Below are 14,698 nucleotides of genomic sequence, written 5' to 3' on the forward strand. Positions count from 1 at the left end.
AGTTGCCCACCCTGCACGCACAGCCCCCGCCCCGCGCCAGGTCCTACACGTGCTACTGCCTCCACTAGGCCCCGCGCTGATGAACGGACTGAAAATACAGAGCCCCTGGGGGGCAGCCCGCCTGTCCCGTGATGCGGAGGAGGGGCCAGCCCAGGGGGCCCTTCTGTGGCCTCTTGCCTGGAGGCTCCTCCCCGTCACCTCCCCAGCCCCTGGCGGCTCCTGCTGTGCCCCTCTTTCGCACGGTCTGCTATTTTAGTGGCATGTCTTCTGTCACCCGTGCTGGGGGAGCCTGACAGCCCAAGACCCAGTTGGGTGGCACCTTCCTGAAGCCCGGCCCAGGCCTGTCCCCCGTTAGTGGTGTACACACAGGTGCCCACTAGGTGTAGGGCCCAGGGCATGGCCTCCATGCCACAATGGTTTTGACTGTCACCTTCTAAGGCCAACCCCAGCCCAGCCCAAATGTGCTGATCCCAACCAAGAGGGATGACACAGATGGGGTTTAAACATGATCATTACCCACCAGGGGTCATGGGAACAGTGGGCCAGCCAGCTGGGCACAACCAGCCTCCGGGAGACAGACTTTAAAAGTCCAAAGAGAACCCGAACAGAGCCTGCGGCAGGAGGTTATAAAAGAGTGAGCTAATTAAAAGCCACCTTCAGGAAGTCTTTGCTCATACCTGTTCCTGCTCCTGGTAGACAGAAAATCTGCACATCTGGTTTACTAGTTTTGTGAAATACACTAGGTATATCATAGGAAAAAACACACTGGGAGGAAACGTATCAAAACCAACACAATACTGCAAATCAACTAGACTTCAATACCTAACCCCATCGCCCAACCCGTCCCAACCTTGATTCACAGCTCCACTGCTAGAAATGTGTCTACTGCGACATCAAAGGGAGTGTCCACTGAGGTGATGTGTGCAGGAAATGGGAAGCACCCAGATTTTCCTTAATGGGGGAATTGCTGGATCACTTGTGGCAAATCCATACACAGAAATACCACAGAAGGCATAAAAGGCACAGGTTAGAGCTATCTGGACCCACACACCTGGAGGGCACGCCATGATGGTGAAGAAAGTGAACTGCAGCCAGAGGTATGGAACCACTTTTGCGATGACAAAGGCCCGGAGCGCTGATAAGCAGGTGCCTGCAGAGACATGGAGGGTGAGCAGGGTGAAGAGGCGGAATGTGACTCTGGTGGCCTGAAGGGAGGATGGAAAAGAGACAACTGCGGACTGGGAGAGAAAACAGGACGTATCTACCGATGGGAGCCGTAGAGCAGTCTAGGATAGTGCTGCTGCTGCTAAGTCGCTTCAGTCGTCCAACTCTGTGTGACCCCATAGATGGCAGCCCACCAGGCTCCCCTGTCCCTGGGATTCTCCAGGCAAGAACACTGGAGTGGGTTGCCATTTTCTTCTCCAATGCATGAAAGTGAAAAGTCAAAGTGAAGTCGCTCAGTCGTGTCCAACTCTTAGCGACCCCATGGACTGCAGCCCACCAGGCTCCTCCGTCCATGGGATTTTCCAGGCAAGAGTACTAGATGGTGCTGCAAATATGTAAATATGGAACGTGTACAGGAACGAGACCTAGATGGCATAAGTAAACTTAAAAAAAATATATACCAATTTAGAAGCTGGGAATGCAGATTAAGTTTTGTCTAGGATTTACTTCAGTACGCCTTTTTCAGATGTGCAAAAAAAACCAAAAAACCAAAAAACAAAACACCATTCAGTAAAAAGTTGTGAATGGCGACAAGGATAGCGTGGTCTATTGACGTTCTGAACTGGATTTGAGCCCGAGCGTGCAGTGCCCGCCTGTGACTCAGTGGCCTCCAGGCCTGGCAAACATGGCAAGCGTTAAGGGGCCATAACAGCAGCTCTTGCCTTCTCAAGACTGGCCTTCTCTCTGAGTGAGGTTTCTCCCCTCTGCATCCACTTCCCAGGCCGACTCAGTGGCCTGCTTGCAGAGACCTGGAAGACGGACTGACCATGCTTTGTCAAAGGTGATTCTGTGCTGAAAAGCACACAGCGACTCCCCTGGTGGCCCAGTGCCGAAGGCTCCATGCTCGCTCCCAGTGCGGCAGGCCTGGATCTGATCCCTGGTCAGGGAACTAGACCCCACATGCCGCAACCAAGAGTTTGTATGCCACAACTGAGCCCGGGCCAGCCAGATAAAAAGTAAAACCTGACAAAAGTACCCCCTGTGCCCCACCTGACCTGGGCAGCTCCCCAGGCAGGGTGAGTGTGATGGATCGCCAGACCTCCCTCCTGGGCAGGCCAGGCCCCTCGGGGGAAGCTCTGGAATCAGATCCTGCAGCTCTTGTGCAGCCTCCCGACCTCTGCTCTGGGAGAACAGTTAGGTGAGGCGTTATCTGTCCCAGGAATCCATGGGCTTTCTGTCCCAGCAGCCCTGGTAACTTTGCGGGGGGTGGTAGGGCCTGATTGTGCCGTGTGCGGAGAAAAGAAACCAGAGAGCAGTCTGCACAAACATCTATTTACAAAAAAAAACAAGTTACATATAATACAAGCTTTTTACACACAGTAGTTTAAACAATTATGTATTTTTACTACCAGAAAGAAAAAAAAAATGTAATAAACTAATCATTTTTGCTGTTTTTATACAATGTGACTGGTCATGCACACTTGTTTTAAAACTTTTTGCTAAGTGCAAATACTAGATTCCTCTCTCCAGTTTTAAGGCAAGAACAGGACTGCCACTGGGCAGTCTTTCGCTCCGGGGAGCAAGCCCAGCAGCCCAGAGGGGGAGGTGCTGGCTGCCTCCAGGACTGCTGTCCCCAGACAGGGGCTCATCTCTGCGGGTGTCCCGGCGTTAGTGTCTTGAGGCCACTGACTGTCTTGTCAGATGAGGATGTCCCGTCTCTCCCCCCACCCCATCACCAGGACAGACCACTTCTCCAGGAGACCGAGACCCAGGTGCTGTCTCCAGGACATGTGGACACACAGGCTCATTTCACAGACACGCGGGGACTTACGCTTGGTGACGGCGCTGTGGCCGCTGACCTGCCAGCCACTCCACACGCTGGCTGGAGGAGGAACACTGGAAATTGGGTGCCCTGGGCTCAGAGAGGAAGGAGTGGTTCCCTAGCTGCCCTGTGTGGCTAAGAACTGCCAGAACTCATCTCAGAAGACGAGCCTTGGGATTGGCCTTGAGGGGACCATCATTCTGGTCTCCCTATGCGGGGTGACCTCTACGCGCAGGTCCTAGGGCCGTCACCGGGCCGGCGCTGGGCACACCTGCCTGAGGTCTGTCGGTCCTTGCCGCTGCCCCAGGCCCTCCGTGGAGCCATGAACCCCGGGCCACAGGGCCATGGTGGAGGCTGGCTCCCTCGCTGGATGGTGAATTGGGTCAGAGACCTAGCAGGTTCTGCTGGGCTGGGCTGAGACTGTCACCAGCTGAGCAGGCACCTGGGGACACCTGTTGGCAGCTCCTGGCTCTCAGAGCCCTCCTGTGGGGAGCAGGGGGGCGGAACGTGTCTTCCAGGCACAGGAAGAAACCCTGCAGCTGCACCTGAGGGGCGGGGGCAGGGGCAGGGTTGGGCAGGGAGGGCCCCCTGGCAGCAGATAGCTGGTGTGGCCTCTCCTCAGGCACCCGCACCCCTCAAGCCCAGATCCGGAGAAAAGAGCAAGGACGCACAACTCAGCCTCATCTCCTCTCCAGCTTAATCTCTGAAAAACAGCTGAGGTTGGTGGCAGAGGGTGCCCAGACATGGAGCATGTCCACTGCACTGAGGTCTGTGTGTGTGAGCTCTGGGAGCCCACAGCCATCGGAGTGTCACCCAGAGAACAGAGGCTAACACTGGGGCCAGGCAGGTTCATCCCCAGGGGGGTCACGGCTCTGCAGGCGGGATGGAGTGTGGTGACATGCTGCAAAGCGTGTGCTGGGGCGCAGCTGACACCTGGCTGGGGCTGGACAGCCAAAGTCCACGCGCGGCATGGCAGGGGCTCCCAAACGAGTCCTGACTTCAGGACAGGTCCCCTGGCCCTGGGGACAGCCAGCGCCCCCGCCACACCTTCGGGGAGAACCTGGGGTGGCAAACACAGCTCCAAGGAGAGCCACCTGGCTGTCACAGCTAGCTCAGAAAGGCCCTGTGTTTGGCGAAGATTCCGGGAACCCCACCGTCAGCTGCCAGGCATTCGGTAGGTAATAGGGATTGAGGGAAACTTGAGTAGGCCACGGAAAACTGGAAAAGTGAAAACTGAGTGGACAGCAAATGTTTCTTCAGATAAAACACAAACATCCCATTGCATGAAGTGGCTCCCTGTGGTCTCATCCGATGGCCAAGAGGGGAGACCCTGGAACCCCTGTGGCAGTGGGGGCCTGAGGGACACAGTCCACAGCTCCCCCCGCCCCGAGTGGTGTTCCCAGGCTTGTGAACATCACTCAGTCACCCCCTCACTGGGAGCAGCTGGTCAGGGCGGTGGGGCACACCTCACGCTGGGCAGGCCTCGGAGCGGGGGATGGGAGAACCAGGCTTGCTGGACCCAGGTCCAATCTCGTGGCTCTCCAAACTGCGCTGTTACGTCACTTTATTATGGGTCACACTGCTGTGGTGAGGAAGGCTTACATGGTTTTAACTGAGAGACTTCTGTTGTCTGCCAGGGGCTGGGGCTGGAGGCAAATATTTCCCTGCATCTATTCCTGCAGGGATATGAGTGACAGACGGGTGCCCTGTGGCCAGGGCCCCCACCTGGAAGCTAGAATGGCAGGACTCTTCAGGAAGATGGTTTCGCTGCCCCTGATCTCTGCCCAGGGAGTGCCAGACCAATCCTCATGGGCACCCACAGGGTACCACCACCGGCTGGTCGCTCTTGAAGGAGCTGTGGCCCTTCCCAGGAAGAAACTCTGCCCACCCTTCTGAAAGCCAAGTCCACCACCCCTACTGGGCAGGCCCGGCACAGCCATGGGCCTGGGCCGGGGTGGGAGGGAGCATCTACATCCAGCCTCCACTGCCAGGCACTCGACGGGGCTCCCTGGAGGGGCGGGGCCCAGGCATCAGAAGCGATGCCGAGGCTGGGGGCCAAAGTGCATGGGCAGGTTGTGCTCCAGGGGCAGGTGGATGGGGGCAAATTCGTAGTTGACGCGCATATTGGGCAGGGGCGGCACGTAGGGTGCCGGGATGGGGCCCATGTTGAGGGGGAAGTTGTTGAACACGGGCCGGACGGGCGGCAGGGGGAAGGGTGGGTGCACGAAGGCGTAGGCGGGTATCTGCGGCTGGTGCAGGTTCTGGGGCACGGGCCTCGGCAGGGCCTCGGTCCTCTGCACTTTCTCAGGGGGCTTCTCCAAGGGGGGGCCGATGCGTTTGAAGGTGTTCTCTGAAAAGGAGGTGAGATTTAGTCGACAGAAGGGTTAACCTCACTGCGTGCAGACCTGCTGGGGACCCAGCAGAACTGCTAGAGGTCAGGCCACGCACCGCCGACCTGCCTTCTTCCTGGTGGACATAGGAGTGATGGCCAGGCCAGACTAAGGCCGACTGAAGTCCCCAAGGCAGCATGCACGCACGGGTGCAGCCCCCACCCTTCTCAGCAGTCACCAAGGACAAAAGCACATGTTCCTGCGAGCATCACAGCCCACAGGAGTCTTCTTAGGGGAAGGTGGCTCAGATCAGCTCAGAAAGGGTGGAGCGGGTGTGGGAGCCTCTCTCTGAGCCAGGGCCTAGGTGGCCACTGACAGGAGCTCCATCGCGTTCCTCCAGCCTCAGAGGGGTCTCCTGTCTTTTTCAGTTGGCTGTGGCTCCTGTTTGCTTCCTAAAGTTCAATCTCACCAGCTAGGACCTACCTCCCAGCCTTCACGGAGCTGCTAACACTGCCTCTAAACTCTCGGGACCTTTCCCAGAGGGAGCTGGACTTGTGGGTGGGGTAGACTGGGGCCTGCCTGAAGGACAGCCCTCCCTGGGCGTTCCCTGGCGGGTAGGGGGCCAGGATTCCCACAGAGGCAAGGAGTGGGCGTCCTTCCCTCCCCGTGGATACGAACTGCCTGGGCGCAGGGCCTGTCCTGGGGAGAACTTGCCTCCATTCTTTCTTTTCTGTTCCTCTTCGGCCTCCTTCTGGATTTCCTCAATTAGCTTCTCATCATCTTCCTAGAAGAAAAGCAACTGATGACAAGTTTGCCCTCAGCCAGCTCCATGCAGGGCTCAGGCCCTACTGGGACATGCAGGAGGCCATGGGTCTGCACACCCCTCGTTCCCAGGTCTCCAAGAACCTTCTTCCTTCAGCACCAGATGGTGTTCCCGTGAGGCTGGGACAGAGAGCGGGCCTGTGCAGGGCGGGTGGCCGTCTAGGGGCCGGGTTGAGAGCCTGCTCCGTTCACTCAGCTCAGGGTTAAGAACTTCCAGGCAGAGGGCTACCCAAAGGCTTGGGATGGGCTGAGTCTGGAGTAGGCAGGGCCTGAGGAGCTTTAGATCTTGAGTCTACAAGCTCTGGGCACAGACACCCTTCTGAGTAGAGCCTGCAAGTCTTGCAGACTCCCTGAACTGGGCTGGACAGTTCACTGGCCTGCTGACCCTGAAGCTGGCGGTCAGCTCCTAGTCAGTGGTGGGTGACAGACGGAGCATCCTGCCCACAGAGCACTGGCTGGGCCACGAGGAAGGCACAGCAGTTTAGGAAGTCCCGGACAGACTCATGCTCGGGAGGCCTGCTTTGCTAATGGGTGACTCAGATGTGGATGGTCCCAGCCTGGGCACAGGCAGACATGTGGGCTTCACCAGGGACACTTCGGGGTCCCTGCCACGTATGGTTCCCTCACCTCCACCTGGCCCAGGCCTGTCCTGTGCAACGTGCTGGGGTTCGACCCGCTCCTCAGCGGCCCTGCAGAAAGGCTAGGGGCTGAGAGGACACTCACAAGACCCATCAATATGGCGCATGTCTTTGCTGCCAGCCACAGGGCTGCTGCTGCACTGGCACGGCCACGGAGGGTGCAGGACTCAAGCCCACCCCGGGAACTGGGGCTGGACAAGGAGCAGAGCGGATGCTGCAGTCAGAAGCTGACAAAACCGAGTGGCAGGCAGGCGTGCTCCGTCTCCTAGGGTCCAGCAGCAGCCTCTCCAAGAGTCCAGGGCAGGCGGGCTGGGCAGAAGTAAGAAGGGCAGGGGTGCCCAATATGGGGGTGGGGAAGTCTGCTGGACTCAAGTGCTGCCCTAGACGAGGCACGAGGCAAGGCCTGGTGAAGTCTGGGCTGGAAAACTGTCAGTGATAGCTGGATTTTCCACTCCGACTAGACACTGCCTGACATCACCTGTGGAACTCTGCAGATGTGAATGGGGGGATGTGAAGAACACGTGGAACCCCTGGACCACAGGAGAGCTTGGCAGTCTCAGCATGGAGCCGGGCCGTGGGCAGTTACTAAGGTCACAGCAAAGATGGTCACACTGACTTCAGACAGTGACGGCCCTGCCATGATCCTGGAGTCATGAGGGTCACTCGCTCAGTGTGCATCGGACACCTACTCCACAAAAAATCCTAAGAGGTCACCCAGCCTCTTTGCGAACACCCCAGGTGAGGAAACTTACTGCCTTGGAGTAACTGCTCAGCCAATCAACACAAAGAGCTCCACTAACGCAGCAGGTGTTGGTGGACGCAGACTGAAGGTCTCCATGTGAAGGTCAAGATAAATCCTACTTATCTAGGCTAGGAGCTGGCCAACACCTGCATTTTGTTGCCAGTGGCCAGCCTAGGAAGAAAGGTTAAGAAAAGAGTGATCTAGAAGAATGGAACGTGGGAGAGCTGTTGCTCTGCCCTGCCCTGCCCTGAGAGAGCTGGGCCCGCACATTCCTGAACGCCCGAGTCCCTGCATCTCTTCTGTGAAGTGGGCTGCTCTAGGGACTGCACGGGCTTAGCGTGTAAGACCCAGCACCGCACAGGCACGCCTCACTGAGGGGACGAAAGCTGCCCGAAACGCCAGGGGTGAGATTTCAGAAAGATGGGAAGTCTCAGAAACCCCCCAAAGAGCTACTTTGATGGTTCCCTGATCCTGACGTCTGACTTGAAAACGTGGCGGGTGTAGGAATTCTTTCAGTCGGGAGTGTGTACTGAGCGTGCTGGATGCACAGCTCAGAATCAGGGAGACCTGGCCCCTTCCCCAGGGAGCATATATGGTTGTGCTGCAAACAGTTCCAGCTGGCATTCCACTGTGGTCTTCTCCATGGGCTTAAAGAGGACTTTCACAGCACTGAGGACCGACCCCTGAGCCCTGCCCCCTCTTCCTCCTCAGAGTCTCATTTGTCAGGATGAGGAATGAAGGGTGAGGGGTGCTTTGTGAGTGGACTCCATGCCTCTTACAGCACTGTAAATGGGATGGACGAGCAGGGCACCTGCCGCATTTTTATCAACACCAAGTTTCCTGTGATAAATCCAAATGCTCCTGGTAAAAGTTCGACCCTGAATAAATAGGTGGGTGGGAGGCACTTGCACAGCAAGTGCGAGCCAAGCTTCCTAAGTCAGGTCTGCCAGCTCCGGACGACGGAGCGGCCTAGGCCCCGCACTGGCCCAGACTGCTGGGCCGGTACCAAGCCCCTCCAGAGGGTGGGGATAGAGCCCGCCAGGCTAAGCTCGGCACCCTCCAGGAGGACCTGGGCCTCCTCCCTTCCTACCTTTGCGCCGGTAACTCTCCCGATTGGTCAGTGGACTTAGGACCGTTTGTCCTCAAGTTCTGGCATTCATTCCCTGGTTAGGCAGTGCTCTTCAGAGTCTAAATACAGTCTGCATTTCACCAGAAAATGTCAGCACTCAACTATTTTGAGCAGTGATTGTTACCATAAATAATAAGTAAATTGTCAGTTATACCTAGAATATGGGTTAGACGTTTCAGATTTCAACTTTCTCCAACTGGTTGGAGTCACAGGGCACTATGTCTAGAAACTAAGAACTCAAACACTTTTTTTTTTTTTTTTAAAGAAAAAAATTACGTTTTCAGCCAAGTACGTTAGACGCTAAGGGGGAAGATTTTTTACTTCATCTGGGGTGGAATTCCCTTCCACAAACAGTTTCCTTTGAGCCCTTAAAATTCCTCAAGAGTGAAGGCAGGCTGAATTCTACACTTTAAAAATGTACTTTTATACATATTTTACCACAACTTAAAAAATTAATAATGTTAAAGGAGAGAGAAGGCAGTTCGGGGTTGATTCTGATTCTTAACAGGTGAAGAATGGCCCTCATCAGAACACTCCTGGGTTTGGGTAAGCAGCATGTGAGGCTACTGAGGCTTTTCTAGACATGAGCTCCCTTGGGAAACACTCAGGCGCCCTAAGTGTCATCATTCACAGTGATCAAGGACACTGGTGAAGAAGGCTTGGCATTCTGCAAAGCTAGTACACACCTAGGCTGCTGGAAACTGGAACAATGGGAGGAAAAAAGATGCTGAGAGGGCTGGGGGTGCGTGTGTGGGCTGGATCACAGCATGAACTGCCCTCCAGCCCCCCACAGGGGCTGAGTCACTTACAGGAAATCCAGGTGGGATGGAGGGCTCGCTCACTCACCCCGTCCCCCGCAGCTAGGGAATTTTATCTTACAATAGCATTGGCTTCCTAACAGAAAAGCAGCTGGCGTGATGGAAGAACTCCAGCTTCGAGGTTCCACACACCTTGGCCTGGGGACCCCTCTAGAAGACCCAGCAGGACCCAGGCGGGGGTCTAATCATTTCCATAGCAGGTTTACTGTGAGAAGTAAGTGGATGGACAGGGAGGCCTGGCGTGCTGCGATTCATGGGGTCGCAAAGAGTCGGACAAGACTGAGCGACTGATCTGATCTGATCTGATCTGAAGGACAGTGACATAAGGGCATTAATACTTACTGAGTGCTTACTATGTGTCAGCTCCTATTCTAAGCACTTCATGAACATTTCTTAACAATGCCAGAAGTTTGGTACTACTGAGTAATGCCTCTACTACAAATAAGGAAACTGAGGCACACACAGTCACTTTTGAATCCAGGCCTTGCAATCTCAAAGCCTGAGCTCTCAAGCACTTAAACCACCCATGTTTGAACAAAAGCTTCTGGAACACTGGGACTGGAGGCAGTGTGACTGCCTGCCCTAAGAACTATCAGAGGTGATTATTTTTAGGCCCTGCTTTGTTCTACAAAGAGTGTCTTGTCTCTTGCCCTCTTTGAAATATAAGAGAGTTCCTTCTCTTTGGGATGGACATAACTCTGAAATCTTCTTTCTCTACTAAATAAAAGAAGGGAACAGGGCAAAATAAAATACCTCTATTCAAGGAGGTGAACAACCAGGACAGCAGAGAGGAGACTCTTCCCTGAAAATTCTGATTTTTCTTGAGGTCTGCTTACCCAGGAGTGCATGTGACACCACTTGAAACATCAGGTCTCTGACTGGCCTCTGAGACCCTCTCACCCACAGCAGGAGCCGGGAGCTCAGGGAGCCCACAAGCCAGGAACCGAACATGCAGGCCAGGCTCCACCACCAAGGCCACAGGACTCACTGGCTCGAGGTAATGGAGTCGCTCACTGCTCCTGACCGGGGTGCTGTTCCAGGCCATCTCTGCATGTCCTTGCCTTGCTGACACAGTTCCTCATGAGCCCACCAAGTTACCTGTATACCTTGGGGTCCCATGGGATTTTCTCCTTATGCCACAAAAAGCCAGGGTTTTGATTCTTACACATTAAAGCAATCTTAGGAACAAGAGTTTAAAAAAACACAAGTAAACTCACCAAGTTATCTCAGCAGAGATAACTCCTTGGAAGATTTTGGCCTAATTACCGCTGTTTCTGTATCCATATCTCACATGCAAAACCTGAAGTTCCCTTCTAGAAAGCCTCATGCTGCACGCTCGGGTCCCACTTGCCTGTGTGTGTGCTGCTCTCGCTCACACGCGCCTGCACGCCATGTGTCTCTCCCGGCCACGAGGAAACAGGCTCTGCAATGCAGTTACAGGCTGAAGGTCACTGTGTTAAGCGGTGAGGAGTGACACTGGGACCGGGGCAGGGCCTGGCTGCTCCTCCTGGGCTTCCTGTCCCCAGGGGGCCCAGGCAGATCCGGACTCTGCAAGCAGGCAGGGGCTGAAGCCTTCTGAGCGAGCGGTCAGTGCTGCTCTGACTGCTCTGCCCCTAGTGGGGGTGGAGGCTGAATCATGCCCCCTCGAGGCCTAAGTGCCCCTCCACACCCTGACTGCCTCGGTCACTGGGGAACTGCGGGAGGAACAGACCGCACTGCCCACATCACCACACTGGACACCTCAACAGGTCCCAGTGAGTGGCGATCCAAGGCAACATGCTCACCCCAGCATTCCTCTCCATGGCCTTTGGCTCACGGCCTAAGATGGACCCTGTAGGCCTTCTCTGCCTTCTTTCTGCCCCCTCCTAACCTTGGTGAAACCTTTCAAACAGATCCACAGAATGGGCACGTAAGCAAGTCTCAGACTGAGTGTAACGAAACAGCAGGCTTGAGTAGAAGTGAGTCCACAGCACTTCCATCACTACTCATGGCCACACTGGGGGAGCCCACACGCCTCCCCACCCCCCGGCCCAAGAGCAATGAGGACAGGGAGGAGAACACGTCTGGTGCTCACGATGGGCCGGCGCACCCCAACACAATGCCGAGGACAAAGGGTCAAAGCAGAGAGGGATACAGCATCTCACCGCCCAGCAGATCTGGAAGAACACTTTATGTAAAGAAACGAGCGGCTGCATCTTAACAGGGGGAGAGTTTTGTTTCCTTCCGCTGAATTCGTCTGAGCTCAGCAAGATACAGAAACGCTGGCCTAACCCAGAAGACTCTGACACGCCTGCTTCACATGGTGGCTGGGGAGTGAGGCGAGCCAGAGCATTCGGGGGCTGGCAGTGGGCGGCCTCTCCCAGTACCAACTCGGCATGCCGGCAGCCGGCACAAGTGAGGGAGAAAAGCAGACAGGCTTTCATGAAGAAAAACCACCCCAAAGCCCAATTCCTTAAAATGTGTCCCTCAACAATGAAGCCCCACAGCTCTGCCCATGGAGCAGGGCCTGGATGGGAGAAGATGAAGAGAAACTGCAACTGGTTAAAGGGAAGAAGAGAAAGTTTCCACCCATGATATTGACAACAATCGCCACCACAGGCTGAAGGTTCGTGAAACAGATGTCTGAGCACTTAGTGTGTAGCTGTTCTTGTGAAGCTTTTAAACGTTCTTTTGAGCCTGTTTCCTTCAACATGTCTGGGCACCAGGGCTGGCCACCCACTTGCCTGCTGCCAGCCTCCTGTGACCACGAAGGGAGGGTGGTGACTTTTCTTCTTCACTTTTTTCCCCTTAAAGAGGGGACTGAGAATTGCAAGTCAACTGCTGCCATTTTGGGAGTGGGGTTGGGGCTGGGATCTAGGTCATGTGTGGCCACAGCTGTTGTTAATAAACTTGCAATGATTTCATAAAAGGCTTCCAAAGAGCTGAGGATTTAGTTTCAAATTATTCCCAGATCGGCTGCAGCTCGCCAAGCAACACCAGACCCTAACCCCCCAGCGCCAGCTGTCCCCCCACAACAGGAAACTGGGGGAGGAGGGTGCACTGCGGCCGGGGCAGCATGTGCTGTGCAGCTGGGGTCTGGAGAGGCAACGAAGGGGCGCCGGGGAGGAGCGCAGGCTGGACGGCTCTTGGCTGGTTCTGTGAAGACTCCTTGGGGCACAGGGGCCTGGAACCCAAACCTTTCTGTCGACACTCCCTGGCTGGAACCTGGAGGCGCATGGAAGGTGGCCACGCTGTGACTCCTGTCAGGCTCCAGGACGCAGCCTGGGGCCCGCTGGTGTGTGCTGAACGTCACACAGGCCCACAGGCCATGTCGAATGGACTGAGCCACACTGCTTGCCTCCTTGGTGCCGTCCTTGAGTCACATCTGAACTGACTGGGCACACTGTCGAGGCCCCTTTCTGCATCTGCAGCTTGCTCGGTGAGGGCCTGCCCCTCTATGCAGGCCTGCCTCTTCACTGGGCTCAGGGACCCGTGGGCCGCTCCTGGCCAGCTCCTATACTTGTGACCTCGCGCGGGACTGCGGAGACTTTAGGACTGGAAGGAGCTAACATCTGCCTGAAGACCTGGGCTTGCATCCTGGTTTTACCAAGTGACTTGAATCCTGTTCCTCATTTGTAGGATAAGAAAGTGGTCCCGCCCCCATGCTGTGATAGAAGCCATTGTATTTAGACAGGAGGTTCACCTTACCATCTTGTTTCTTCTACAGAAGGTACATTTTAAAAGTTCAGGGAAAAAACACTGAAACTAACAATTAGTTACCGACTTGAAGTCTGGAGTATCTTTCTGAAGATATTCTCTAAAAGGGTCTCCACCTTTCGCTCCCTGATCCTCTGAAATACTTTCCCCTCCTCTTCTTTCCCCAGGCCACTCAAACAAGAGTCTCAAAGAAGCCCAGTGCCCTCAGTGCCCCTGACCCATCAGGAAGGCAGATGCTGGTCCAGGCTGGACGGTACTGGAGCCAACTGAGGGCAGAGGGCCGGTGGGTAGCTTTGTTTAAGATGTGGAGAGAATAGAAGACCTGAGATCAACACGGGCCACTTTTTGTTTGTTTTTTAAGTCTGGCTGCACCACGCAGCTTCCAAGATCTTCATTCCCCAACCATGGAGTGAAGCTGGGCCCTTGGCAGTGGGAGTATGGAGCGCTAACCACCGGGTTTCCCCATGCCACATTTTACTGACATAATCTTCTGCAAGTTTCTACATTTATACAACTGGGATGATACAGCTGCCTTAGAGCATAGTCACAGAATTAAATATATTAACACATATTAACGTCAGGTTCAATCCACTGCAGGTTTAGGAAAAATAAATAAGTCTCCTGACCAAATGGCTAGGCGATAATGGTGCCAAATTGTAAACTGGTTGTAAAAGCCCTAGGGTTTTATTTGAACTGAACATGCCTCAAATTCTTATATTTAAAAAACAAAGAAGTTGTAGAGAACAATTCTGTGCAGTTTCTGGTAGCCAAAACCCAAGATAAAACCAACTTTGTTTTGTATTTAAAGAGAAAATGCTCTTATGAATTTTGTCCCACTTCTAGAATCCAGCCTGCTAGGTGACTGCTCTGAACACAGCTTCTAGTAACAGTAAGGTGTAACTCGTTAACCCCACTAGGTTACCACTCACGGACAAGAAAAAAGCTCATTTGGGTCCAGTAAAGTCCCAGGGCAACCCATCCCCCACTGCAAAATAATGTCTGTTCATTCACAGGTTGTGATCTGTCTGTGCATTCTGACCCCTAAACTAGAAAACTGTAGTTTGTCGTGACTGGCTTGCTTCTGTTACTTTTTTCCTTCCTAAAAAGACATCTTGTTTTACAAGACTCTTGGTTGAATGTTTTGAGCTTATTTTCAACAACTAACAGATAACTGACAGCTCTCTAATATGGAGTTAGTTCAGTTCCCAAGCAATCCGCAGTCATTAAGGACAGAAACTCAACTTCCCTCCAAACCACGAAGGGATAACTCCCTCACGGACAAACGAGAGATTCTTCCTGGCCTTGCTGGTTAATTAAGCCAGAGAGAAGGGTGGATGACAGGGCATGCTTTGTTTCCCTGGACTTCTGAATGGCTTTGTGTTCCCAGAAGCCCCAACAGATGCTCGGTTGGAATTCAATCGGTCTCCTGGTGAGAATCAAGGAGACGGGGCTGATCCCAGTTTTGATGGGAACAGGACAAGTGGAACAAAATCTCTGGCTGTGGCTGCCCGAGGAAATCGCAGGGATTTATGTTGGC

General features: G+C 54.4%; 1 protein-coding gene across 15 annotated transcripts in view; it reads right to left on the bottom strand.

Moving 5' to 3' along the window:
• Positions 1–703: 703 nt before the first annotated feature.
• Positions 704–14,698, bottom strand: part of RNF216 (ring finger protein 216) — a 133,353-nt gene continuing 119,358 nt past the window's right edge. For 14 of the 15 annotated variants that reach the window (XM_086373813.1, XM_086373806.1, XM_086373814.1 and 11 more), the window contains 2 exons: positions 6,031–6,100; positions 2,477–5,336 (listed from right to left, as the gene is read on the bottom strand). In XM_086373813.1, the coding sequence (XP_086229939.1) occupies positions 5,017–5,336; positions 6,031–6,100 (390 nt within the window). In that variant the 3' untranslated portion in view covers positions 2,477–5,016. Of the gene's footprint in view, positions 1,151–2,476; positions 5,337–6,030; positions 6,101–14,698 lie in introns of those variants that run through there. The other variant, XM_086373820.1, reaches the window with a different exon arrangement.

This window comes from Bos grunniens, chromosome 25, assembly GCF_055505025.1.
Source record: "Bos grunniens cultivar Pamir isolate PY7600 chromosome 25, Bosgru_T2T1.0, whole genome shotgun sequence".
Classification (NCBI taxonomy): Eukaryota; Metazoa; Chordata; class Mammalia; order Artiodactyla; family Bovidae; genus Bos; species Bos grunniens.